The 26,684-nt window shown below is 41.8% G+C and overlaps 1 protein-coding gene and 1 long non-coding RNA gene across 6 annotated transcripts in view; one reads left to right on the top strand and one right to left on the bottom strand.

The window, feature by feature from the left end:
* The window catches only part of trim46a (tripartite motif containing 46a), a 10,496-nt gene extending 3,076 nt beyond the window's left edge, over positions 1 to 7,420 (bottom strand). For 2 of the 3 annotated variants that reach the window (XM_046044771.1, XM_046044773.1), the window contains exons 1-11: positions 7,077 to 7,420; positions 5,941 to 6,199; positions 5,194 to 5,344; positions 4,105 to 4,303; positions 3,875 to 4,021; positions 2,948 to 3,043; positions 2,365 to 2,618; positions 2,166 to 2,287; positions 1,730 to 2,059; positions 676 to 905; positions 475 to 542 (exon numbers count right to left, since the gene is read on the bottom strand). In XM_046044771.1, coding sequence (XP_045900727.1) covers positions 475 to 542; positions 676 to 905; positions 1,730 to 2,059; positions 2,166 to 2,287; positions 2,365 to 2,618; positions 2,948 to 3,043; positions 3,875 to 4,021; positions 4,105 to 4,303; positions 5,194 to 5,344; positions 5,941 to 6,199; positions 7,077 to 7,139 — 1,919 coding nt within the window. In that variant the 5' untranslated portion in view covers positions 7,140 to 7,420. Of the gene's footprint in view, positions 1 to 474; positions 543 to 675; positions 906 to 931; positions 1,387 to 1,729; positions 2,060 to 2,165; positions 2,288 to 2,364; positions 2,619 to 2,947; positions 3,044 to 3,874; positions 4,022 to 4,104; positions 4,304 to 5,193; positions 5,345 to 5,940; positions 6,200 to 7,076 lie in introns of those variants that run through there. The other variant, XM_046044774.1, reaches the window with a different exon arrangement.
* A 5,809-nt stretch (positions 7,421 to 13,229) lies between these two features.
* On the top strand, positions 13,230 to 22,615 carry LOC123968196. 3 transcript variants are annotated; one of them, XR_006824409.1, is made up of 5 exons: positions 13,230 to 13,557; positions 14,326 to 14,415; positions 15,230 to 16,171; positions 20,658 to 20,751; positions 21,154 to 22,615. It is a non-coding gene; the product is annotated as an uncharacterized LOC123968196 (long non-coding RNA). The 3 variants fall into 3 exon arrangements; XR_006824408.1 differs by having other exon boundaries at positions 14,326 to 15,156; XR_006824407.1 differs by having other exon boundaries at positions 14,326 to 16,171.
* Positions 22,616 to 26,684: the final 4,069 nt, after the last annotated feature.

Here is a 26,684-nt window from a genome sequence, read left to right as displayed (position 1 = left end):
AACAGTGGATTAAATGTCTACATGTAGAGCATTCGCTGCTAGTGAATGAACCCACAGGTACGTACATTCTGACCTTGCATTTCCCTTCTGCTCTTCAGAGTGTTTGAGCACCTTTTAGCTCATTGTTTTGGTTTTTGTGGACTACAACTCTTTTGGTTCAGTCTCACCACTCTTACCGACCCTGTTTTCAGCAGCAACATGTTGTGTTTACAGGGTGTTCCACTGCCCCAAGTGCAAAAATCTATTAAAAATTTATCTATTCTGCTATAAGAAAATTAACAATACTGGCATTGCCTAACCCTCTGTATAAGGGCGGTGTGTCAATGAATTTACTTACATCATCAAGAGCTCTAACAATCCATGTGAAAAAAGGTAAATCATCCTCACATCTGCATTTGTGGTTCAATGCATTATATTTGTTTTTTGTACCAAACTTGTGGGTGACAATTAATCTAGAGAGTAAGATGTAGTTACCGAGGGCTGGCCATGTCCTGAGGGAGATGAAACCACTCTTGGAGCTTAGTCTCCTGCCCTACTCCCACCTGCAAGACAAATAATCAGAAAGACAGACAGCTTTAGTCACAGAGTTGGTATATGAGGTAAAGCTGATGCCATACATACACACACACACCACAGTATAACCAAAACCAGCTGACCAAAAAAAATTCCTCTCACCTTTACTAGGTAGGAACCAGGCTCCACAGAGCATGCCCAGTAGTGTCTGCCCTGAGTGACAGCCAAGTCACCCACCAGCAGGTCAGAAGTCAAGTGGCAAGAAGTGAGGGTGCGGTCAGCAGCCTGCAGGAGGGAGAGGCCTGGCACACTGCGGGCGTAGGTTTGGCCTCGACCCAATGCCAGTCTGTCAGCGTGCAACCCCCAGCGTGAGTCCAAGGAGAAACTCAACACTGTTAGGATGGGAAAAGGACGCATTCCAGGATGGGAAGAAGGGGTAGAGAGGGAGAGAGATGGCGAGGAAGGTAGCGGAAAGGAGTCACGAGGGAGGTTAGATCCTGAAGCTGGGACAGTCAGTCTACAGCAAGTCTGAGCACATAATGGAAAAAAGAGCTAAAGAAGAGTGGGAGGAGAACACTTAATAAGAGGTAGATCAAGAGAAAGGGTGTGTTCAGGGGGAAAAGTAGGAAGAAGTGGCTTTACCAGGAAGAGGAAAAGAGAGAAACAGAGTAAAAGTAATATTCACTCTTATCTACATATTGTTTGAACTGAATTTTGATTAAAATACTTTCTTGTGAAGGCATGACAGCAAGAAAAAAAAACTGACAATATAAAGTGCAGAAGGACAGACCTGTAGAAAGAAATACAGAAGCAGAAAGAGTCTGACTGGGATGAAACTGGAATGCAGAACAAAAAAAAGCAAGGAAAAGGAAGCTAAAATTAAAAAGAAAGTGGGAACGGAGGAGATGAAAGGATGGAGAAAAAAAGAAATATCAAGATTAGTCAATCAATAACTTAAAATACTGTATCTGACAACAGTTGTTTTCTTTGTTACCAATGCAAAGTAACTTGTCTCTGAAACAAAAAATTTCTAAACTCGAGGCATTTGACGTATTCCATTTATTATTTACAGTACACTCTTTTTATAAATATACAGATTCAATGAAACCGCATTGGATACAAAGAATGACCTCATTTGTTTTGAGAAGAATGGAAAGATGAAGAATTGTTTGCAGTGAATGAAATGTAAAAAATATAATCCATGTACATATCTCACCAGATGCTGGTGGAGTGTGGAGGTAAACTTCTTCACTGTACTCTCCGAACCCGGCCTTGTTGCAGCCTCTCACCCTGAGCACATACACACTGTCCATCTGCAGTCGATCAACCACAGCACTGGTCCCTCTCACTTCATCCATACGCTGCCATGCTGTTGCGGCATTAGGGGATCTGGTGCCGCCCCAGGTCGCAGCAGCTCCTCCTGCTCGTCGCTGGTATTCAACAGAGAAGTGCCATGCTGGGGCCGAGTCCTGAGGGAGGCGCCAGCACAAAAACAGCTGGTCATAAGCGAGTGTCTTCTGTGTGTCAATAACTGGAGCCAGCGGGGCTGTGGAGGAGACAAAGCAACAGAGTGATGCAGATTACATTTATTTACTTTAGTAAAGTATAATTTTACTTCTACATGGTTCATATCACAGAAACAAAGAGCCTACCACGTATGAACTCCAAGCTGTGGATGAGCTTGACCTCTTTGGATGCGTCTAGGTGAAAATGTCTGAAGGAGGGATCAGCAGAGAGAGTGAAGCACTGGAGGTTCTCTATGGCCTTCACCAGCCTGGAAAAAGGAAGAAAAGTTAAATAAAGAGATGTCAAGCCTCCCAAGATTGGGATTTGGCTGAATAAGTGTGTCACCTGCTGTGAGTGACTCTGGCAGCCTGTACGAAGCAGGGTGCATCGGTCTCCTTGAGCAACTCTTGTGTGTAGGCCATCAGACCCGCATGCTCCAGCAGGCCTCGCCTCTCTGAGACCTGAGCAGACAGGGCCTCCTCCTTCCTGCTGCGGGATCCCTCCAGGGCCAGAGCCAAAGCCCCCTGACGCTCTGCTACAGCCGCACCCAGCTCTCGGATACAGTGGGTCAGCTGCTGCAGAGCCACTGAGCTGTTCGCCTGGAGAGAGACATAGACGGGACCCCGAAGAGTGGCGAGAATTGGAGAAAGAAGTGAAAAAACACTGACAGATTAGGAATGACAAAGAGACACTGTCTGTGCTTTTACCAGCCTCAGACCTCTAGAGGGCCCACTAATACTGCCTGTCCCTTCAGTTTCAGTTGTAGACTCAGGTTAACATAAATTGGCACGATAGACTGGGGTAGATTCACATTAGATTAGGCACGACACAAAAGTAGTTTCCTCTAAACTACAGTGGGATGATGTCAATACTGCAGTACTGTTGCAACTCTACAAAGATACTATAGCGCAGAGAAACGATAATTCACCTCCATCTGCTTGATGGCAGCTTCCAGTTGAGTGATCTGACTCTGTATTGTCTCCTGGTTGGCCAGGATGAAGTTGACTTCCTTGGTAACCTTGTCCTGTAATTCCAAAACAACATTTGAAATTTCAAGGCTGCCAACATCAAGACCTTTTCTTCCGCTAAATTCCACACAAAACATAAATCCTTGTTATTGGACGCCTGTCACAACATATCAAGTCTGTTGCAAGAAATCTTGTGTCTTGTTTGATAGTAATTTATGTTTTGAGCAACACATCACCAAGCTTGTCAAGTCATGTTTTTATCACCTCAGAAATAAGGCAAAAATAAGATTTAAATTTTAGGGATGCAGAAATTGTTGTACATGCTTTCATATCCTGTCACCTTGATTATTACATCTCCTCTCTTGTCTTAATCAATAATCTTCACATCACACCTGTTTTAGCCTCTTTACATTGGCTCCCTGTTTGTTTTAGGATTAATTTTAAGAACTTATTTGTTAGTTTTAAGGCTCTCCGTGACCTGGCTCCAGATTGTATTTTGGATCTTTTAAATCCTTATAAGCCTTTGCATAGTTTGAAATTTTCGGGCAGGAGTCTCCTGTCTCCTCTTGAGTCCAGGCTGAAATCTAAAGGGGACAGAGCTTTTGCTGTCAGGGCCCCGAGGCTCTGGAACGACCTGCCGGAGGAACTTAGGCTGTCAGGGTCCGTGCCTTCTTTAAAGTCTTCGGAGTTTTATTGTTTTTATTCTCATTTTATTTCTTCTTTTATCCTGCTTATATTAATGTTTTATTTACTTTCATTCAATGTGGCATATCTCTGTCTTTATCTCTGTGAAGCACATTGTGCAGTGTTTTGATAAGTGCTCTATAAATAAGGTTTATTATTATTATTATCTTAACACAGTCGAAACAGACTACACACAAACTCACCTTGAGGGCCTGGTAGGCCTGTGCTATAGGCAACACTTTGTGTCCATGGTGGACACGACGGAGCTTACAAAGTGGGCACAGTAACCTCTGGCAGTTACGGCAGTACCACTGCAGTCTCTCCTGCTCATGCTCTGTGCACGTTAGGACCTAGAATACAAAAGAGGATTAAGGCACAACAGCAATAGAAAGGAAGCTACCATACCTGATGCACAAAACACAAACAGACAAACCTTTGGTCGAAAGTTGTTGGTGGGTAGAATGTGTTCATGCTGAGCTCGAGGGGTTCCCCAGGGGTGGTAGAGTTTGAAACACTCATTGCAGAAGTTGGACTTGCAGTCAGCGCAGCCCTTTGTGGCCTCCAGAGACTGGGGAGGCTTACAGAAACCACACATGATAGCTGCTGTGCCCAGACTTACTGTGTGCCTGTACCTAAAGGGCAGACAGAGGGGCAGTGAGATAAGGCTGGGGTAAAGGGATTCTGCAGCAGAAAGGAAAGCAAGAAAGAAGGAGTCCTTTAAACTTAAGAAAGGACAGATTGAGCTCATCCGCGTTTGCCCTGCTCTCTTTTCAGTAGTTAGGAGTCCACCTCTTTTACTGCCTGACCTGGATATATCACCAGCAGCAGCTGCCTTGTTAGTGCATCCTGCGCAGTAAAACATGCACCGTCACACTTTCCTGACCAACACAACCACTGCCTAGGGAGGAAGCAGCTGCACTCATTAAACTGCTGCATGTGGAAATGGGAAACTGCCTATGCCCATAACTCTCTCTCCGCATCTCAGAACACTTTTTTAAAAAAGCAGCTTCTCTCACTTTGATCTTCACTACTTGAACTGATAAGAGATGAGGATTATTAACATTAAACAAGGATGAGGAGAATTTTCACTGCAAACTTCCTCAATAAAACTTTGGCAAAAGAAAATTGAGCCATTTTAGCGCAGTTGTTGTTGTACAGTACACTGCAGTTTTTGAGCTGTCCCTGCAATCTCTGCTCTGAGGTTTAGCCTTGGATCAGGAGTAAAGGAAAGATTCATTATTGAAACTCATTCCAGCAAATGATTTCCTGTCTCATTTATAAAACAGTACTGACTAAGCCTTTCATTTGCTGTCGTTTTTCATTGCCTGCAGGATTGGTAAAAGGACTTTTTTTTCCTCTAAACCCCTGATTACTTTGTTTCTGATTACTGTTGCGCTGATGATGAAATAACAATACACCACAAGTCATGTTTGAGACAACAGTATCAGCTCTGACTACACCTGATTGTGTCTCTGTCTGCTACAGCACATACTGTATCCATGGTGTTTGTGCATACGCATACCTCTCCACAATCCGCTCCAGTGTGAGGTTGCGGAGGCAGTCTGTCAGGCCTTTCTCTCCGAGCTCCACGTCCTGCTGACAGGAAGGGCAGGGGAACAACATGGGGGGAGGGGCCGTGTCCTTCCGCCTACGCCCTGGGTATGTCCCGCACACTGGGAGAAGGATGCAGGTGAAGAGGAGAGGAAATGAAAGAGAAAGAGACATGGATGGAGATATAGAGGAGAAAAAAGTGAGTGTTTGTCCAATGGAAGATTGGCATGGAGTCATGGAGGCCGTTAATGAAGGAATTAAGAGAGACTGCTGAAAGAAGGTAAAAAGCAGAACTCTTGGTTGTCCTTCACACACACATATAAATAAATATAAACAGAGATATACTGTAGATATAGATTCGAAATCTCTACATATATATATATATATAGACATATATAAAGAGATAAAGAGAGAACAGTGATAAATAAAGGTTAGTTCACTGTGAGGCTTACACACACTCTGAAAACACACCTGCTCGACTGATGCTTATTGCCTTTTCTGCCTCCTTAACTCTCTGCCTCTGTGGCCCTTGCTCCACATGCACTTAAATAAGTCATGACATTAATACATAAAGCTCTGGGTGTAACAGGACAGTGGCGTCATATCACACCATCATCATCTTTTTTTTAAATGATGCTGTCACTCTTAGGTAGCTTAATGCTGAGATCATTCAGTTTTTCACACAAGCACACACATAATCTCCACATCCTTCCTCCACCTGTTCTGAGGACCCGTTCCAGGCGGTCAGGAGTCCTGGGCGTGGGTCTTCGTGCCTGCCGTGGGGAGCGGGTGTTGGGCGTGGAGGCAGGCGAGTTGGGCTCTGGAGGGAGGTCTGGAGGAGGATAACCTCTTTGAACCAATACCTCAGCCGCACACAGCAGACACACACTATGCTGGCATGGCAGAAGGATGGGCTGCTTCGCCATCTCATCACACACCGGGCAATGCAGCTCCTGTTCCATACTCTTCATGTTGGACTGGAGAGGAGAGGACAGGAGAAGTTCAAGAAGAGAACTGAGTGAGGAGTCAGATTCGATAAAGGCTGAGTCACTAGAATAAATAAAGAATCCACTGCTCTTTACATTCTGCACCTCCTGTGACCTGAGAAGAAATGTATATGAGATGTGTAGGAGTCAAGAGCGAGAAGGGGAGCTGCAGCAGAAAATGGTTAAATGGGCTGATGTTGGATATACAGAGCACAGGGAGGGTGGCAAATGTGGAGGAAAAAATTGATTTTCCTGACTTCGGGTGTTAGCCAGTCCCCATTAATACGAATGAATATGAAATGCAGATGCAGAATAATTATTAGCATAGGACACCATGGTTTGGTAACTGAGTATGACAAATTTCAAATCAATAAGACTTTGTGGCTGCAGGCCTCAGCTTTAGCAAGTGTTACCGGTTGTGGAGGGCCCTGTTCCAGTGTTGCAGCTACTAAACGCAGCATCCCGTTTCTATGACAACACTCACCACCTCTGCCTTCTCATCCTGTGCATTTGAAGCTACTGTTAGCAAACATATTTCTTTGGTTATAATAACTTGCTCCATCCAATGCTGCTACAAGGTTTGCATTTTGTGTAGGATATATGCTATCTGTGGCCTTGCTTTCATGTTTCCACCCACAGTGCCAGAGCTTTGCCAAAACCTCTCTTTGATTCCACAGATGTCAAAAAGAAAGAAATGTGCCTCACATTCCTCCATCACATACGCAAGCTGTGCACTCAGATGGGTCGAGATCGAGGACATATGAATACACTGCGCGTTTAAATATGAAGGTGGATGACAATAATGTCTGGTTTAAAATAGCACACGTGGTTGAAATAAATAACGTAATAAAATGAGCGTCATACTTACACTAATGCGAACCAGCGCGTCCATGATAGAGGTAAAGGTTTCTAGTTCTGTAGCTTCTGCCATGCTTCCACGATCAAAGCGTTTCTGCGATACAACTAAACCCCCCTTTTTCTGGGGGAAAGCCAGGGGCAGGTTATCAGTCGTACCGAGGGAAAGCAACCCTGGGCCTTGACTGGTGAACCGTTACTACAGATTTGCTGTCGGTTGTTTTCTCTGCTTGGCGTGTGCTGTTGCGCATACGCTGATGCGCACACGTTGATTCCGCGATGCTTGTCTCGAAGCAGCGAGTCGACTCGTCGGGGAGGAGGGACGATCTGATGTCGCCGTGTTGGTGTTGTTGTTCCTACAATATCACATATTAATGTTGCTCCAGGACCATTATTACAACTGGCCAATCACGTTGTTGTGATGTCATAGCTTTGCCCCTCCGGGAAAAAAGACTTAACCGCACCGTATGCAGTGGAGGAGCTCCGTTGTACTTGTCATTTAACTCGCTATCAATAGTGTTTCCTTGATATTAATAAAATTGGCTGATTTTCTCAATTAATCCAGCAGTATTACTGAAAGCAAACTCTTTAGTTGCAATGGATTTTTTAAGCATTAGGCCACGCCAGTATTACATTCTCACTATACCACAAGAACCCCTAAATGTGTTGGTAACCACATTTAATTCCTTGGTATTTTGGAGCCAATAGGCAAACGCAGGGCATCGCCCTGATTAAGAATATTATTGCTATTAAGGAGGTTACTGGTTTACATTTATTATCATTTAGCCAACTTGGTTTCCATCTGTTTCTCAGACATGAACTGTGTGATGCATGGGAAAGTTTAATGGGAAATTCGAACATGATTTCCATGGCAAAATAATTAAACTGATCATGTAGGGCAAAAGCTGTGCATATCCTAAATGGACCTTTTTTGACAACAGGAAAGAAGTGTAGTAGTTGATCAGAGACAGGGGAATTGTGGCTTTATGCATTTCCTTCAGCAAGTAATATTCCGATGACCAAGATTACACTGTAAACCCGAATAAGTTCAGAATGCTCAAAATATTTGTGGAAACTGATTTCCTCAAACTTTTTAAGTAGTAGTAAAAATATTTTTAACTTCACTTTAACTTAAATATAATACTTTAAAAATAATTTAATTTCTGCATACTTAATTACACTGATGCTTATTAAAATTAAATTCCACTTTTCTTTACTCAATAAATATAATTGTGCACAACTTATACTCTGAGGGAAATCTACTCAAAAAAATCTATTGTGCTAGACTCAAATACTAATGGAAACTCACTCAACAAAATAACTACTAGTCAACTTAAAATTTACAAAATGCCCATTTTCAGATAGTAGTCCTGAAAAATACGAATACAAGTCCATTATTACAATTCAAGTTCTCTTTATTAGTAGTGTCTTCTCACATCTTCTGTCATTTGTACATTTAACAGACAGAAAATAAGGCACATCTTGAATAACGCTGAATACACTACGTACCTCTTGATCTGATAATTAACCAGCAACAATTTTGATAATTTGTTTTCATTCCTTTTTGCAATAATGTCAAACATTCTCTATTTCCAGATTCTTAATGAGATTTTTTGGCGTTAAGTGATAATAACTTGAATCTTAAGCTAAATAAAAAAAAATAATTTATTACTTACTTTGTGTCTTTTCAGTGACTTTATAAAATATAACCTACTGATGATGGATAAACTCATGGGAGCAGACAGGGAGACAGAAGCAGGGAAAGCCGGTGTGTTTGAGAGACCAGAGGTAAAGGTGGATGAGTGTGTGTGTGTGTGTGTGCAGAAGTCAAGGCAGGCACAAAGCACACACATTTACAAATAACTGAAATAATGTCCATGGGGATTAAAACAGATTTTCACAGGGTGGTATAATGTAAACAAAAATAAGATTGTATTTCTGTGTGGACATAGGGGGTCCTCCCCCCCAAAAAAATTATGTTTCACCAATAAAGAAATATACAATTCCACAAGATTTTGTAACAGTTATTACCACATTGTGAATAAGTAGGAAAATCTACATCAGGTTTGGAACAAACTACACCCCAAAAGCTAAACTTGCTAAATAAGTCTACTGGGGTTCAATTATAATCATTAGACCTGGGAAAATGAATTTGTTTAGTTTTGATGCTCTCCACAATGATTTTACATTCATTGCGCAGCACCAAGCGGTTTTGAGCCTCACCACTTTCTAATGGCAGTAAAACATGACCTCAGAATCATTACAGATAGGATCATTCATGTTTGCTTTCTGTGTCTGAATTTGCTGCTTTATTAATTTGTAGAAGTGAAACAAATAGGCAACATGAGAACCACCTCCCTTCTGTATTTTTACAAGCTGTCACAATTCCGTGGGTGAGTGCAGAGAAGGTGAGAGCCCAAATGCAAGACACCAAGGCAGAGCAGATGCAGTTCAGGGTCTTTAATCCAAATGAAACAACAGGTAACAGGCTTACAGGCAGTGGACGGGAAAATCCAACAGGCTGACAGAACACTCTTCCACACGAACATGACTGCGTAAGAACACTACAATGACCGGACACAGACTGAGTAAACAAACAAATATATAAGCACACATGGGTTAACGAGCTGGGAGGGAGCAACACAGGTGACTGGGATCGGGTTAACGAAGCTGGCAGAGACAGCAGGAAAACAGAGAGAAGGGCAGGCAGGCAGAGACAAGAGGGGGTAACAGAGAGGCAGGCCAGCAGAGAGACAGTTAACCCAGAACACACAAGTACACAGACCAAAAGTAAACACTAAGACATGAACTGAGACACAACTAGGACACAGGGCTGAGATGCAGAGCTAAACCTAAGAGACAAGACGGATACTAAGTAAACTTAAAGATGCGGATGAATAACATAGCTACACAGAATACATGACAGACAGGTACGAAGTGAGCTAAACAGAACCAGTAAATGAACAAGGAAATACACAAGACTAAACAGAGAACACAAGACCAGGAACCAAAACCACAAACAGAAAATATGGACCAACTGCACAGAGAGGCTAAGGACAACAAGGTAACAGGACAACACTGACAAACTCAACCACAGACTAAGATAACTGAACAGGTAAACACAGGGAGATAAACACCAAATGGATGACAAATCAGGCAGAGCTCACAATGACATTAACAGACTGGACACAGGACAACAGACCGGACTGAACCCTAAAACCCAACATACTAAACAACAGACACTGAACTGATCAAATGTAACAAAACCTCACAGAGGGCCAAACTAAAACATGGCCGACAGGCAGAATGTGACACAAGCATTTTATTTGTACATCAAAATCCAAAGGAATAATCTCCTCATTAGCTTAAAAGGAATAACGTTACCTCAGCTCCTCCGTGGTCAACACAGTCCTCTTTTTAATTTAAGATGCACAGTAGAGGACAGCACTGGGTTGCACCAACTATGTGTAAGTTCAAACTTAGCCTAGTTTGAACGTAATTTCTAACTTAAGTTGGAGTTTAAGTGCTGCACCAGCTGAGATACATCCAACGTAGACATAAGTTACAACTTAAATCTTACACCTAGTCCTTAATAGGTGTAAAGTCCTCCATAAAGTAGTCAAGTGGTTGTCATGGCGCATCGTCTTGAAAGGTGGGGTGACTGGGATCAGGAGGAGCAAATTATATCAGGCTCTTCTGTGTAACCGAGCGCACACAGCCTGACAGCTTGTTTCAGTTAATGAAGCAAAATTCAGATCACAGACTGGTTAAGTTATGAATTGAAAATGTAGATTATTGGCCCAAAGAAAATATTGGAGTAAAAATATAAATAAAAGGTACATGAAAAGGCAATGAGTTATTTTTATTTATTTTGCAAATCTGCATTACTTGTAACAGGTTATTACCCACCTTGCTGCAGGCACCCTCACTACCGTCTTCAGGTAGGCTGTGATAACAGCAGCACAGAAGAAAAGTCTGTAATATTGAGGCCTTAACTTTTCAGCACCTCCTTTACGTTGTGTCGGATGTTTTCTATAGGCCTACGTGATTTTTGTCCGCGTTTCAACCGTTTAATTAAGTCTGATGCAGTGTGTGATTGACTGACTAGTCCCTCATAGTAAACCTTCTCGCCTAGCCAAGTCCGAAATCGCCGGACAAAAGTGGGGTGGACAAAACATAGATTTTGAAATATGAAGGGGACATGTCCCCCAAATATATAATGGCTCCTAAGCGTATATAAGTTATGTTACAATTTCATCTGCCCGTTATACTTTACCGTTCGTTACAGGCACCGTTAAATTACGTCTATGTTGTAGTTAACAGTTTTATCACTCAATGTCACTGTTAGAAGCTGTTGATTAATGGTCCTTTCAGACAAAATGCGAATTTAATCCTCGCGACACTTTCCTCACGTGAATACATTCGTGTGCGCGCGCACACACACACACACACACACACACACACACACACAGAAGGTGATTAGAACCCGCGAAAGTTCTCCTCCTCTTCCGGGAAAGAAGAGAGGAGGAGCTGCTACAACATAAACAACATCTCCCAGCGCCGTCGTTATTTACTGTCGACCATGGCTGATATTTTTAAGATTGCAGCTTTGTACATGTTGTGGAAGTCTGAAACATGCCGGATAAACAAACGCCGCCATGTTTGGAATCTTGTGTTGTGAAAGGGAGGGTTTCATCAACGTTAGTGATGTCCAGACCATCTCAACGCCGATAGGCTATTGCAACACAGCGTCATGCAACTCTCTCAATCGAGTTGGAAATTTTCAACTCACACAAAAGACCTTCAAGTCGCCGGCACCGCCCACTTCACGTCACCTAATCATAATTATTTGTCCTTGTTTATGTACCTTTTTGTTGGTGTTTTGTTGCCATTTTTAGCCGTTAGCCTCTTCAGTATTGCAAAACATTGAAAGACAAACCGATGACAAAACCGTAATAAACTGTTAAGAATAGTGCTGTTCACTGATTGGCCATGGGATGTTTAAACATCATTTTCTGTGACACTGTTTTGATTAGTATGGACTTTACGCGAGAGTAGCTAAAGCTGCGTTTCGAACAGAGGAACTATACCCCGGAACTAGGAACCTTTGGACGAACTCACTGCGTTCCCACCAGAGGGACCAGGGTCTAAATGTAGTTCTGGGGTCTTCATTTTACCCCCTAAAAAGACCCTGCTCGGGGTAGTACTTTCCGAAAGTACCGGTAGTTTGGGGGGGCGGAGCTTGCTTTGCAGTGAATTTCTGAATGGGTGAGTAGAGGCTACTGGCTGTAACTGGAGAATGTCGGGTGTTTGTCTGCTACTGCTCCTCTATTTTCCACTATTGTTTGCGAACCAATAAGTCACAATAGCACACGTCTCTCCGCCATCCACCTGAGATCAGTCAGTCAGTCAGGAAGTTTCTACACAGAGCTGAAGTCGGTGTCCTCCTCTTCAAAAGCAGCTGAACAGCTGATTACAGCAGGTAATAAAGCTCGTTAAAGTTATTTTAAGGACTTGATGGTTTTATTCAGTTTGTTATCCACACGTCTCGCGGATGTCCGCCTGAGATCGTATGTCGGCATTAAATTTATAGCTGGGAAACAGCAGCCAGCGTTCAGCAGTGTGTTTACAGCGAGCAGCTGATGGAGTTAGGCTAAAATACTGGGTCAGAAGTTGTTGTTTTGAGTTTATCAGTTTTCTACAAGGAGACGAAGTTAGTCTCCTCCTAGAAAATTTTCCTCTAAATGGGACCATAATTTACTAAATGAATATCATGCTGTGTTGAAGAACACTTGAAACTAGCGACTGAGACCATATACGATCCAGTGGAGTGCTGGCTGTTAGAGAGAATGCAGGTTTGAGGCTTCACTTTTCAAAACCTGGAGCTTCCTGCTTGGTGAAGACACAAAGCTGCTTCCTGGTTTCACAAATCAGACACATGAAATATCAAATTTCCATGTGGTTTTGAAACGGACCAATCAAAGAACGACATGCAGATTCAGGTTGTCCTCACACAGAGGAGCAGGTGGAGGTGGGGTTATGTACCGAGGCGCTGCTGGAGGCGCTCTCCTCCTCGTTGTTGGTGGGCGGAAGCGAGGCGAGGAGGCTGGAGGCTCTGGGAGTCCTCGTACTCCTCCTCCAGGGAAAACGGGTCGCTGAACCTGTAGGAGGAGGAAGTAATATCATCAGCTGCCGCAGTCACCCGTCAATGTGTGTACCTCATCTTGTGGACCTCGTCACAGCTGGCCTGAACATGCTGCAGAGCCGAAGGATCGGGCTCTGAGTGAAGACTGGCAGAGACAGACACAATCAATCAGCTATCAATCCTCCTGAAGCAATCAATAAGCCTGTGTGTACTGACAGCTGTTCTTGGTGTTGCTCAGGCTCTGCCTCAGGTTGTCCATGAGCTCTAGGATCTGTTCCAGGGTGAGCTGAGCCAGTTTACTGCTGGAACTCTGAAGACTGAGGACGGAGACACAACCGCTGTTCAACAGGTACCCAAAGACCGTCCTCACCTCTGTCCTATCTGTCCACACCTGTCCATCTGTACTCCTCTGTCCTGTCTGCCCCCACTTGTTTCAATCCTCACCTGTCCGTCTGTCCTGTCCTCACCCCTGCCTCAGTTCGTCCTCACCCATCCATCTGTCCTCACCTTTCTGTTCTCACCTGTTTGTCTGTCTTCACCTGCCTGGCCTCACCTGTCCCAGTCTGTCCTCATAAGACTGTCCTCACCAGTCCGTCCTCACCTGCCTCAGTCTGTCCATATTAAATGTCATATTTTCCGTTGTGGTTTTTAAACGGACCAATCAAAGAACAAGATACAGATTCAGGTTGGTCTTACACAGTGGAGCAGGTGGGGCTACATACCGAGGCGCTCTTCTCCTCATTGCTGGTGGACGGAACCGCTCCTTTGTGGGAGCGAGGCGAGGAGGTCGAAGCCTTACGGCAGGACTTGGGAGGCTTGGTCTGGGAGTCTTCATCAGTCGCCGCAGTGATGTCACACGTCAGTGTGTGAGAGTGTGTGCCTCCCTCATCTTGAGGACAGCTGGCCTGAACGTGCTGTCAAGCCTGAAGGCTCAGGGTCTGAGTGAAGACTGGGGCAGAGACAGACACAATCAATCAGTTATCAGTTTATCAATACCTCCTGAAGCAATCAGTAAGTCTGTATGTGTGTCACCTCTGTCCTCATCTCTGTTCTGTCTGTCCGTCTCTGTCTGTCCTCACCTCTGTCTTTTGCGGGGCTGGTTGTTGTTCTTGATCAGCTAGGCCTTTCCTGGACACCACTCACCTTTATAGGTGCTGCAGGATGGGGATGATGGACTCCAAGCTCGACTTCAGTGAACCTGATGCAGGTGAGCTCTGACTGGACGGACAGCCGGAGAGTCCAACATTGAGCTATCATAGCTTATTAGCAATCAGCATGCAGACCTGGTTTACAACACACTTAGCATTAGGGATGGGGATCGTTAAATTTTATTGATACCCTTATTGAGACTGCTTACCGATCCGATTCTTTAACAATACCACTATCGATCCTTTAGTATTATTTGGTGACGGTTATTTGGTAAGACCAGACCCACCTTTAACATATATAGCAATTGTAAGTCGCTTTGGATAAAAGCATGAGTTAAATGCCTAAAAGTATTTATTATATAATGGGAATACACTCCACCAGGTTCACTTTACTGGCTCCACTGCCCTATCAGCGCTAAGGTCTGCTGACTTTGCTTGGTGTGTATGAGGCAGATGCTGCAGCATTATATTAAACCAACTTAGACCAAAACTTAAGAAGCAGAGATAAAAGAACCAGTAACGTTGTAGCTTATCAAAAACAACATCACAATCTTTAATAATTTTGCCCATTTAATACCCATCCCTAGTTAAGACCACCACCTAACGTTTTAGCAATGTTTCTTTAACTTGACATTTCTGAGACAAGACTGTCAATTTTACATTTACTCATTTGGTAGACGCATTTATCCAAAGCAGCTTACATTTCAGGAACATACAGCATTAAGAAAGCAAGATTAATTTAACTAACGTTAGCCAACATGACTGCCAAACACACTTTTGAAAAGGCTGAGAAAGTAAAGGTAAGGTAACACTACTTAGTACTAAATAGGCAGTTACTTATTCATGCAACACTAATTTGCTATGTCCTTATAGGAATGCCCGCGAATTGTTCGGCAGGGATTCTACAGTACATCAAGCTAAGTTAACTTAGCTTGTTTAACGTTAGCCAACTCCTCACAGGTGGACTCTGACATTTAAACTCTGATATATGGAAGATTCCAAATATTACAACTAAATTACTCTTCCGCGATGACAATGTTAACAGTACCTCTTGCCAACATAGTCTAGTTTGACATTAACTACGAAGTTAACGTTACTTAACATTAGCTTCTCAATTTAATGGCACATGTAAGCTAGCCATCAACTTGGTCACCTTAGCCCTTCGGAATTCTGTTAAAAGATAAAACCGCCAGCTGTAGTTTATGGTGAACATCAATATCAAGTTATTCTACAACACTGCTTCTGTTCTGTGACTTTATTTTATAACCATACACTTTGAAGTTAGTTTTAAGTTGGATATTTGACAGACATTCAGAATGCGGTGACGGCTTCTAACTCAGTTCACCCAGTGTCGGCAGTGTAAGTGCGGTTAGCTCACCTCCGATAGATCGCTTTTAACCACCGGGGGTTAGTTTAGGGACCATCAATAAATTAAAATTGTTAAAATAGTGTTATGGGAAAATCATCATTTATTTCAATAGCTTCCATGTCATGTGATCCAAAGACATCAAACCAATGCCAAACTGTAGCAACCATTTCTCAGGTAAAAACTATATTCTTTTTCCCATATAGCCAGCCATCATGCTTAAAACAAGTAATTGAGGCATTATGTTTTTCTGTCAAGGCCCAAGTTGGAAACCATTAATCTGCATACATTTATGTGTTTGCTGAGGTCATTGCTTTACAAATGTTAAACCTATTCATCCAATTCTACTGCGAGCTCAAGAGATACACACCACATCTGATTGCCCTGTAGAGGCAGAAGGCCAAGAAAGCAGAGGCTCTGCAGAGATCCTCAGGATTTATGACATTCAGGTGAGTTTAAGATTACCTTTGCTATAGCAACAATGTTGATCACATAATGGTTAGTCAATACAGATTGGGACCTCTGTACTATAATAGGGAAATTTGATGATATTGTTTTGTGATGTCTAGGAGGATAGAGCCATCTACTTTCAATTGTCATTTGCATAAGTTTTCCGGTACATGATCACTGTAAAAGCCATTTACAAGCTTATTTTTAAGTTCTTGGGCTGCCCTGAATACATAACACAAGACAGAAAATCCTCAATTTCACTCAGATTTTATGTGCTGAGCATGACTTTTTATTTTTCTATCCGTCCAAGAGACCAACTCCATCCATGATCGATCACCATACGGCCTGCAGAGACACAAACAGAGAGAGAGATGTACTATAGGCCTTCTCCACAAGCAGCTCACCTGCGGTTGTTAACACAGGATCGTGGGTGAAAAAGTTCAAAACTTTTTTGGGCAGTAAAACATATGGCTGACAATGAAAGTTGAAAGCGGACACAGCCTGTGTCTGTCACTGTATGATACAGCAAGAAAGAAACTGAAAAGGGCGGTGCAAGCTGGTGTGTGTGCAGCGTTGTGCGGGACAGAACTGTAGGTGCTTGTGCGAATGTCCACATCCCAAAATTGAAAACTGAATACCAACCCAATGAAGGAATAGTCGAATATTTGTGTCCAGCCCTACTGCACTGGCTTCCAAATCTCTTCTATTGTCATGTTTAAGGTTATACAGTCCCCTACAAAAGTATTGGAACGGTAAAGCAAATTCCTTTGTTTTTTTTGTTCACTGAAGACATTTGGGTGAGTATGAGAGTTCAGAATTTCAGCTTTTATTTCATGGTATCTAGATGTGTTAAACAACTCAAGAAATATCACCGTTGTATTAGACCACAGCATTCTTAGGTGAGAAAAAGTAATGGAACAAATAATCTTTAAGTAAATAACATTTGGTGGCATAACCCTTGCTTGCAATAACTGCCTCAAGCCTGCGACACCAAACTGTTGCATTCTTCATTTGTGATTGTTGGGTCAGATGTACGACCAGGCTGGGCCAGTTAAGCCTGGTCCCCACCGTCACCAGCTTTATAAACTTTGTCAAAAAATACTCTATTAACTTTCTACTATAGTCAATAAGTTTGGAATCAAAAACTTCTCTGGAGACGGTCAAGAGTCGGTGCAAAAGAGTTTATTCTAAAACAGGACAGATACAACATCCCTGCAGGTCGGAGGGTGAAGTCAACCCAGTGGTCTGCAAGACAGTCTTATATATCTCCTTCTTGGCTGGTTTCCCCCTCCTTTCCTTATGGTGAACTTCTTTTCCTCTGCTGTTGTGTTGTTTTTTACCAATTAACACTGTTCTCCAGCTGTCATTTATTACTGTATTGTTGACTTTCTATATCTTTATACTACTGGATAAGAAGTTCACCATTTACATTTCAACTTTAGTCTCACCGTATTTTTTAAAAGTTACGCAATGCTTTAATTATATTTTTTAAATAATATAAGAATAACATAAGTAAAGTTGCATCTTTCATTAATGCTTGGTTTCTTACAGCAATCTTGATGTTATGCTGGCTGTTTTCTGCTTATCACCTCTCTGTTGTGTTTTCATCAAGCATCTGGTGGTTTTTTGTTCATCCACTATCTGACGTGAAAAGTTAAGCAAAAATTCCTTCAGCAAGTTCACTCAAAGTTCACATAGGATGTAATAATCAGAGGTTGGAAGTTGACAATCAACCCCGTAATCAGTTATTAAGCATGTAGTCTTAATTGGTAATTAAACATGTAGTCTTAATATCAGCAGACTAACACATCAATAGTTCCTCATGCAGTCATAACAACAGTAGATAACAGCAGACCAAAGCATACACTTGTCACAGCAGATTTTGAACACCTGCAGCCTCTCCTGCAGTCATAAATCTACAGTAGATAACAGTTGGACAAGGCGTGCATAGTCTCAGTGTCTGCAGTCAATGCTCCCACTCAAGGATCTTAACCACAGTGAGCTTGTTGCTGCATTCATGACTACAGTACAGCACTTATAAGTAAAGACAAGGCACATCTAGGTAAAAAGAAAATGATTAAGAATAATTAATGATTAATACTAATTAAGGATACTAAAATGATTAAAAATGATGAATTAAGAATGATTACTTATTAATACTGATTAAAGATAATAAAATGATGTCTGTTTTTGTCTGCAATGCTCCCCCTCTCTGTGTCCTAGGCATGCCCTCTGCTGATCATGACTTTGTGGAATAAGCTGGTGTCTTTTGTGCTGTGCGCTAAAGACAGGACATTCCTACTGGGATGGACTATATTTATGTATGTTTTGTAACACAATTTTCACTAATTCTGCTTCTATATTTTCCTTTGCTGGTGTTTTTGATGATGCCTTGCTGTGCTTCCTCATTCTGCTCCCAATGCACACGTGCTACTGCCTCCGGGCAGTTAGACACAGAAAGGAGCACATACACTCAGAGCTATAGAGTTTTAACACTGTGATCTTAACTTTACACTATAAAATAACACTTTAAATGATGATCAATGCAGACCACCATCGCTCTAGTAATTAATGATAACAATTTAGGCTATAATGCTCTAAAATAATTCTCAACATGATGCTGTTCCAGGCTTTTTGTTGTGTTTCTCCCTTCAGTCTCCTCTTAAGGAGGTGAAATGCGTGCTCTATTGGGTTAAGGTCAGATGATTGACTTGGCCAGTCTTTGTTTTGTTGGCGGTGTGCTTTGGGTCATTGTCCTGCTGCATGATAAACTTCCTCCTGATTAGTTTCAATGCATTTCTCCGTAAATTGGCAGACAAAACTTTCTGTACACTTCTGAATTCATTCTGCTGCTACCATCATCAGGTACATCATCAATGAATATTAATGAGCCTGTTCCAGAAGCAGCCATGCAGGCCCAAGCCATGACATTACCTCCACCATGCTTCACAGATGAGCTTGTATGCTTTGGATCATAAGCAGTTCCTTTCTCCACACTTTGGCCTTCCCATCACTTTGGTAGAGATTAATCTTGGTCTCATCAGTCCATAAGATTGTGTTTCAGAACTTTTACAGCTCATCTCTGTACTTCTTTGCAAATTTCAATCTGGCCTTCCAATTCTTACTGCTGATGAGTGGTTTGCATCTTGTGGTGTGGCCTCTATATTTCTGCTCTCTGAGTCTTCTTTGAAACAGTGGATTTTGATACCTTCACCCCTGCACTGTGGAGGTCGTTGGTGATGTCACTTACTGATGTTTTGGGGGTTGTCTTCACAGCTCTCACGATATTTCTGTCATCAACTACTGTTGTTTTCCTTGGCTGACCTGTTCGACGTCTGTTGCTCAGTAGACCAGTAGTTTCTTTCTTTTTCAGGACATTCCAAATTGTTGTGCTTGCTATGCCCAATGTTTGTCCAGTGGCTCTGGTCGATTTTCTTTCTTTTCTCAGCTTGACAATGGCTTGCTTTTCTCCCATAGAGCTCTCTGGTCTTCACACACTACAGGAGCTGACAGCGGCTCTGTCATCCGACGCTGGTCTCCAAACCACGTTTTGTCAAGAAAACACATGAAATGTGAAACGGGAAATGAGCGATCCTGAACAGGAAACAGCTGTTGTTTGTTATTATCAAGATGGCAATTATAAAGATGAAGAATCTGGGTGAAGGAAGGATTAGCACACGCAGGTAGCAGGGATTGTCTGAGCTACAGAGAGAGCTGGAGGGGAGTTAAAAGGTTCAGCTCCCCGACACCTAGTTAACTCATGACTGTGAGGTTACAATTCACGGCCCAAAAAGGAGAACAACAGCTGTACATTTTCAGCTGAGGACTGCGGCTTACTTTGGCTAGCCTGAAAATGTACACACTCAACAATCAATCATGATTTCAGTTAAATGCTAAAGTTGCCGTTACTGTTACCTTCTCTGTGGTCCGATGGCAGAACACCGCTGCTTTCTGATCAGGTGCCGTCGTGCTGTTGCCGAGGCGACATAAGTTTCGTTATACGGTAACATTACAGAGTTGTTGTTTTCTTTAGCTTGAAATAATCCCATACTTTGGACACTTTCTTCTTTGTCCCTCGCTATTTTCTCTCTCTTCCTCCACTTTGCAAACAGCTCCATTATAATCACGTCATGTTCACAGCATAAGCGCGATGTGCGACAGAGCTGAAATTCTGAACTCTTGTCTCATACTCATCTTTTGATCTTAAACCCAAATGTCTTCAGTGAACAACAAAAACAAAGGAATTTGCCTTACAGTTCCAATACTTTTGGAGGGGACTGTAGTTGGCTTCTATTTCTCACCCATTGTTTGAGTCACTGTTTGTTTAAATTTGACTTGTCTTTTAGTAGTTTCAGCTAGATGGATTTGTTCTTATTTCTATCAATATTATTATTATTTTAGAATTACGTTGGTAGAACTGTTACACTTTATGCTTGATGTGCCGTAAAAATATTTGTATAATAATTATTTTGATTGTCAATCTAGGAACAACACGAGGTACACATGGGATGCCATCAGACCCTCCGTGGCCTCCCAGTGAACCTGCTAGCGGATGACTGACATCTTCGAAACCTGCAATGTAAGTACTCACAGAAATGTCAATATCAGCGACAAGTAATATGTAATGTAATGAAATGTACTACGGAAAACCAACTCGAATACCTCCTCCAGTAACTGACAGGTTTAAAGAGATGAAAGGATAGGTTTGTGTTTTTTGAGCAGGACACTTTACCCCTAATTGCTCCAGAGGCATGTGACCTCTGACATATATAGCTATTGTAAGTAGCTTTGAATAAAAGCGTCAGCTAAATGTAAATGTTAATATAACTCATGTACAAACTTCTGAAACTTCTTCATGCACTTCTGAACTGGCCATTCAGGCCAGCTGTGACGAGGTCCACAAGATGAGGCACGCACTCACACACACACTGACAGGTGACATCACTACGGCGGCTGATGATATCACTTCCACCTCCTACAGGTTCAGCAAACTGCTCACCCTGGAGGAGGAGTACGAGGACTCCCAGATCGAGCCTCCCAAGTCCCGCCGTAAGGCTCCAGCCTCCTCGCCTCGCTTTCGCCCACCAACAACGAGGAGAAGAGCGCCTCCAGCAGTGCCTCGGTACATAACCCCACCTCCACCTGCTCCTCTGTGTGAGGACAACCTGAATCTGCATGTCGTTCTTTGATTGGTCCGTTTCAAAACCACATGGAAATTTGATAATTCATGTGTCTGATTTGTGAAACCAGGAAGCAGCTTTGTGTCTTCACCAAGCAGGAAGCTCCAGGTTTTGAAAAGTGAAGCCTCAAACCTGCATTCTCTCTAACAGCCAGCACTCCACTGGATCGTATATGGTCTCAGTCGCTAGTTTCAAGTGTTCTTCAACACAGCATGATGTTCATTTAGTAAATTATGGTTCCATTTAGAGGAAAATAGACCAGAAAGCAGGGGAGGCTTTAGGATGGGGCTACCTTGTGATTGACAAATCACTATGTGTGACCCAAATATGGTACCCCATAGATGTTCAGGGGAGCTGAACACCTCTTCTCTTTACTGCCAATATATTTTCCTCCTCTGGGATTCACCGTCACTTTCTGTCACTCGGACAATCAAACACTCTGAGACCTCCAGATTAAAGGAGCTGCTCTGAAAACAGCACCTGTCAGGTAGACGTCCTGCAGGTTTTCGCAGGGTCTTTAAAAGTCTAAAATATCAAAATTTAAGGCCTTAAAGTATTAAATTCTCTGACGTTTGTGTTCTAGGTCTTAAATAAGTTTAAACAGGTATTTATTTTCCAACGTCTATGTAACGCTACCTCTAATGCTCATTAACATGTCCCCGCAGCGCTCAAGAATGTTTTTGAATGTGTAGTTCTTCCTGTCGCCAGCCCAAATTGGTCTAAATATAATTGTGTAATGTATTACGACTACACAGACCAACAGGCATCTTCCGTGTTATTGCCGCAAGTCTTTCGGATTGTACCACAGATATAAAACAGATTTATTCTTCAACTATGGGGAAGTGCAATCTTATCTGTTCTTGGATGGAAAAACAGATCTTAGGGCTTAAAACCAGTCTCTAGCAACGTATTTGAAGCCTACTGTCACTGCTTAATGAATGAGTGCCGCTATTAAGATTTCACACGATCATTAATGATCATCAGTAAGCTAGGGTAACACACAACAAATGGTTGTCTCCCTCTCCTTGTCCTTCAAATGGCGAGCGACTGTGAGGGAGAGAGTGGCAGAAAGTGACTGTGAAAGTTAGCGGAGGATAAGATCAGCATTAAGTTGTGAAGTTACAGCTCTGTCCTTTACTGTACATCTTGATAGTTAAATTAAAAAGAATGGACGGTGTTGACCACGGAGGAGCTGAGATTAGTAACATTTAAGCAAATTAGGGATGCAAACTAACATTAGTCCTTTTTAAGCTAATGAGGAGATTATTCTTTTGGATTTTGATGTACAAATGAAATGCTAGTAACAATAGAGAAGGGAGGTGGTTCTCATGTTTCCTATTTATGTTAATTTCTACAAATGTATAAAGCAGTAAATTAAGACACAAAAGGCAAACATGAATTATCCTATCTGTATTGATTCTGAGGTCATATGTTTTCCTGCCATTATACGGTGGTAAGGCTCAAAACAGCTTGCTGCGCAATGAATGTAAAATGATTGTGGAGAGCATCAAAACTAACCAATGAATTTTCCCAGATCTAATTCAACCACAGTAGACTTATTTAGCAAGTTTAGCTTTTGGGGTTTAGTTTATTATTGTCTCCCTGTCTGCTCCCCTGAGTTTATCCATCAGCAGTAGGTTAAGTTTTAGAAAGTCGCCAAAAGGACACAGAACCCTTTTGTTTTTTTCCTGGATTTTTCTACCGGTGGTCCATTTTTTCAAGTCAGCAGGTGCACCACATGTCAGCTTGTTAATTAAGTAGCTTATCAGGGTCATGGTCCATCCCTGTGTTTCATTGTTGACATTGTCCAATGCCAATTTTGTAGACATCACTCAACCCTATTTTGAATACATTGATTTACTCTGCAAGTAATTTTGTGACTGCATTTCCTTTGTGCGTTTCTTTTTTTAAGTTGGTTTTAAATTTCATTCATAATGGTCATAAAAAGGTCTTAAATTTGACCAGGTGAAACCTGCAGAAACCCTGATATTGTTCTATTACCTCGTCTATCTGACTTAAAAATTTGTATAGTGTGGAAATTCTTATTTAAACAATCTTTATTTGCTTATGATTCCATAAAACTCCACATTTAAAGCTCGCTTTTGTATTATTTAAGTAAAAGTGCTGCTGATGGAATAAAATTATGCATAGTTGCTTTTTCCACAAAACACAGTAAAGTAAGTAGTAAAAAGAACTTTCAATTAGCTGAAGATTAAAAAAATCTCATTAAGAATCTTGAAATAGAGAATGTTCAACATTATTGCAAAAAAGAATAAAAACATTGATTATCAAAATTGTTGCTGGTTAATTATCTGATCAAGCAGTCAATTACTATTCTGTCACACTGTGGGCGTGTCTGTTCTGTTTTGGTCAGTTGGTTGTTTTCAGTCAGTCATGTTATTTATAGTCTGTTTAGTATCTGTCTAATTGTTTTGGGTTCTATCCTGTGTCCAGTATCAGTTATATAGTCTGTGTTTTGAGTTTCTCTGAGTTATTGTTTTGTCAGTTCAGTATCTGTTTATTTAGTCGGTTTTGGTTCCATGTTTTTGTTCCCAGTCCTGTGCCTTAGTTCATGTCGTAGTATTTGCTTCTAGTTCTTTCTCTGCATCATTTTGGTTTAGTCTGCTCGGTACTCTGTGTTCTAGTTCTGTGTTCTCATTTAGGTTTTGTCTGTTATGATCCCTGTGTTATAGTTGGTTGGTGTTTGTCTGTTTACATGGGTTTCTGTTATTGTCTGAGTTAGTTTCTGGTCTGGTATTTTGTTACATGTGTTCTGTCTGTGTTGGTTATTTTGCCCCATGTCTGCCTGTCAAGTGTTCTGTCTGTTCCCTCGAGTATTCCTCTGCCTGCTTGTCGGTTCTGTGTTTTGAGTTCCTGTTGGATTCTTGTCTTATGTCCTTGGTCTTTTGTACCCTGTATGTCTGTTTATATGCATTTATATTTCTGTTGGTATTTGTCTGTGGGCTTGTTGGTAGTTCAGTTAGTTTGGGCCTGTTTGGTATCTGTCTGTGTTCCTGTCAGTTCACCACCCTGCCTGTCTGTGTCTGTCTGCTGTCATTATTAGTATCACCTGTTTGTGCTCCCGCCCTCCTTGTTAGCCAGTGTTTTAAATGTGTGTGTCTTCTGTTCAGCTGTTGCTGGTTGATTGTGTGTTCATCCACTGCCATGTGTCTTGCTTGCTTGCTTGCCTGCCTCTGCTACTAAGTTTGTTAGATTATCCTTTATTCTGTCTTCCCCTGGATCATTTGTTTATGACTGTGTTTTTGCTGCTCTGCGGACAACCTTTGTTTGGACTCTGCCGTAAGTTCTGTAGGCTTAAATAAATAACCAGAAACTGTACCTGCTCTACCTCTGTGTCCTGCGTTTGGGTCCTAAAACCTGTTCCTGCCAGCACACACGACGATTTGTGACACATTCAGCTTTATGCAAGATGTGCCTTATTTTTTGTCTGTTACATGTAGAAATGACAGATGTTTAAGGTTTTGATACTAATAAAGAGAATTTGAATTGTAATAATCGAGTTGTATTTGTATTTTTCTGGACTACTATCTGAAAATGGGCATTTTGTAAATTTTAAGTTGAGTAGTAGTAATTTAAGTTTCCATTGGTATTTGAGTCTAGCACAATACATTTTTTTTGTTGAGTATAAGTTGTGCACAATTACATTTATTGAGTAAAGAATTAGTGGAATTTCATTTTAATAAGCATCAGTGAGTCAATGTAATTTAGTATGCAGAAATTAAATGTTTTTTAAAAATGTATTTAAGTTAAGGTTTACTCAAATATTATTACCACTACTATAAAGGTTTGAGGTAATCAGTTTCCACAAATATTGTGAGTATTCTGAACTTTTTGGGGTTTATAGTGTACCTTTTGGTGGGTTTTTGTAAACAAATTGTCTCAGTAAGGTATTTGCGTCACCACGAGACTCAACAGCTGACCACTGCAGGGAACAACTTCAATGATACTTGCTAATACACAGCTGGGATCAGCATCCTTCCCTCATTTTTGTTTTTGTGTTTTTGGTGGTGGAGAGTACTGTTAACGTAATGCTCCAAACGCTGGGTTGAGATTTGGTAATGAGGCCAAAGCATCATTTTTATCCTCATCTAACCATTCAGTGAGCCTTTTATGACCTATAAACAGCTTCATGTTCTTGCCACATGAACCAGCCACCAGTAATGTGCAAAAAACATCTGTACCAGTATGTGTCCAGTCCGGCCATCACAAGCCATTTGTAACCTGTTTGGAACGTGCTCCAAAACGGCCACAAGAGATTGAAATCAGAGCCCAGGTCACTTCACTGCTTAAAAGAGGTCAAACTAAATTTTAATAATATATGAATAGGGCTGCTGTAACATATTGCCGATACAGTTCAAACACGAGACAGCAGGATCAGTGGAGCAAGATGAATATGATCCATCTATAACGTTGTCTGATGACCTTCGATTGAATGCACCTTTAAACCACCATTTACCGTGTCCAGAATTTTAGTGTGATATTAATGGAGGCGGGGCTAATACAGGAAACTAGGGGAAACCGGGTATGGTTGTAACACTTTCTTTCAGCAACTATGACTCGCTGTATTTTGTAGCTAGAGTTCTCAAACTTTTATACAATGTACCAACATTTGTTCACTACAAATGGCACCAATTCAGTCCTCTACAAAAATACCATAGATCTCAACCTTGATGTCTAATGCATTGTGATCCCTTGTTACAACCTACTCCAATACTAAGCAAGATGTCTATGAAGATTCTCAGTCATCCAGGTCAACACAGCTGACTACCAGAACAAAGTTTAAAAGCCAGGAAGTGCAAGCCTTCACAGAACACATCAACTCTGTGGACAGTAACATCAAGTTCACACGAGAAGATGTTCACAACAACAGTTTGGCCTTCCTGGACTGCGCTGTACACATTGAAGAGGACAGGAGCCTGCAGATTGGTGTTTACAGAAAACCCACACACACAGACCAATACCTACTGTTCGATTCCCACCACCCACTGGAGCACAAGCTAGGGGTCATGAGAACACTGCACCACAGAGCGGAAAACATACCAACAAGCGCCCAAGCCAGAGAGAAGGAACAGAACCACCTGAAGGGGGCACTTACAGCCTGTGGATACCCTAAATGGACCTTTGTGAAAACAGCCACAAGATCCAAGAAGAACAAAACTACAGGGGAGGAGGAAAAGAAGGTCAAACGCAACAACATTGTGATTCCATACGTGTCTGGAGTATCAGAGAAACTCAGGAGGATTTTCAACAAACATAACATCCCTGTGTTTTTTAAACCCAAGAACACACTAAGACAGATGCTGGTACACCC

Source organism: Micropterus dolomieu, linkage group LG03 (assembly GCF_021292245.1).
Source record: "Micropterus dolomieu isolate WLL.071019.BEF.003 ecotype Adirondacks linkage group LG03, ASM2129224v1, whole genome shotgun sequence".
NCBI classification, from domain to species: Eukaryota; Metazoa; Chordata; class Actinopteri; order Centrarchiformes; family Centrarchidae; genus Micropterus; species Micropterus dolomieu.
The sequence above is the reverse complement of the archived record's forward strand: the minus strand, read 5'-3'. Positions and strand labels throughout refer to the sequence as shown.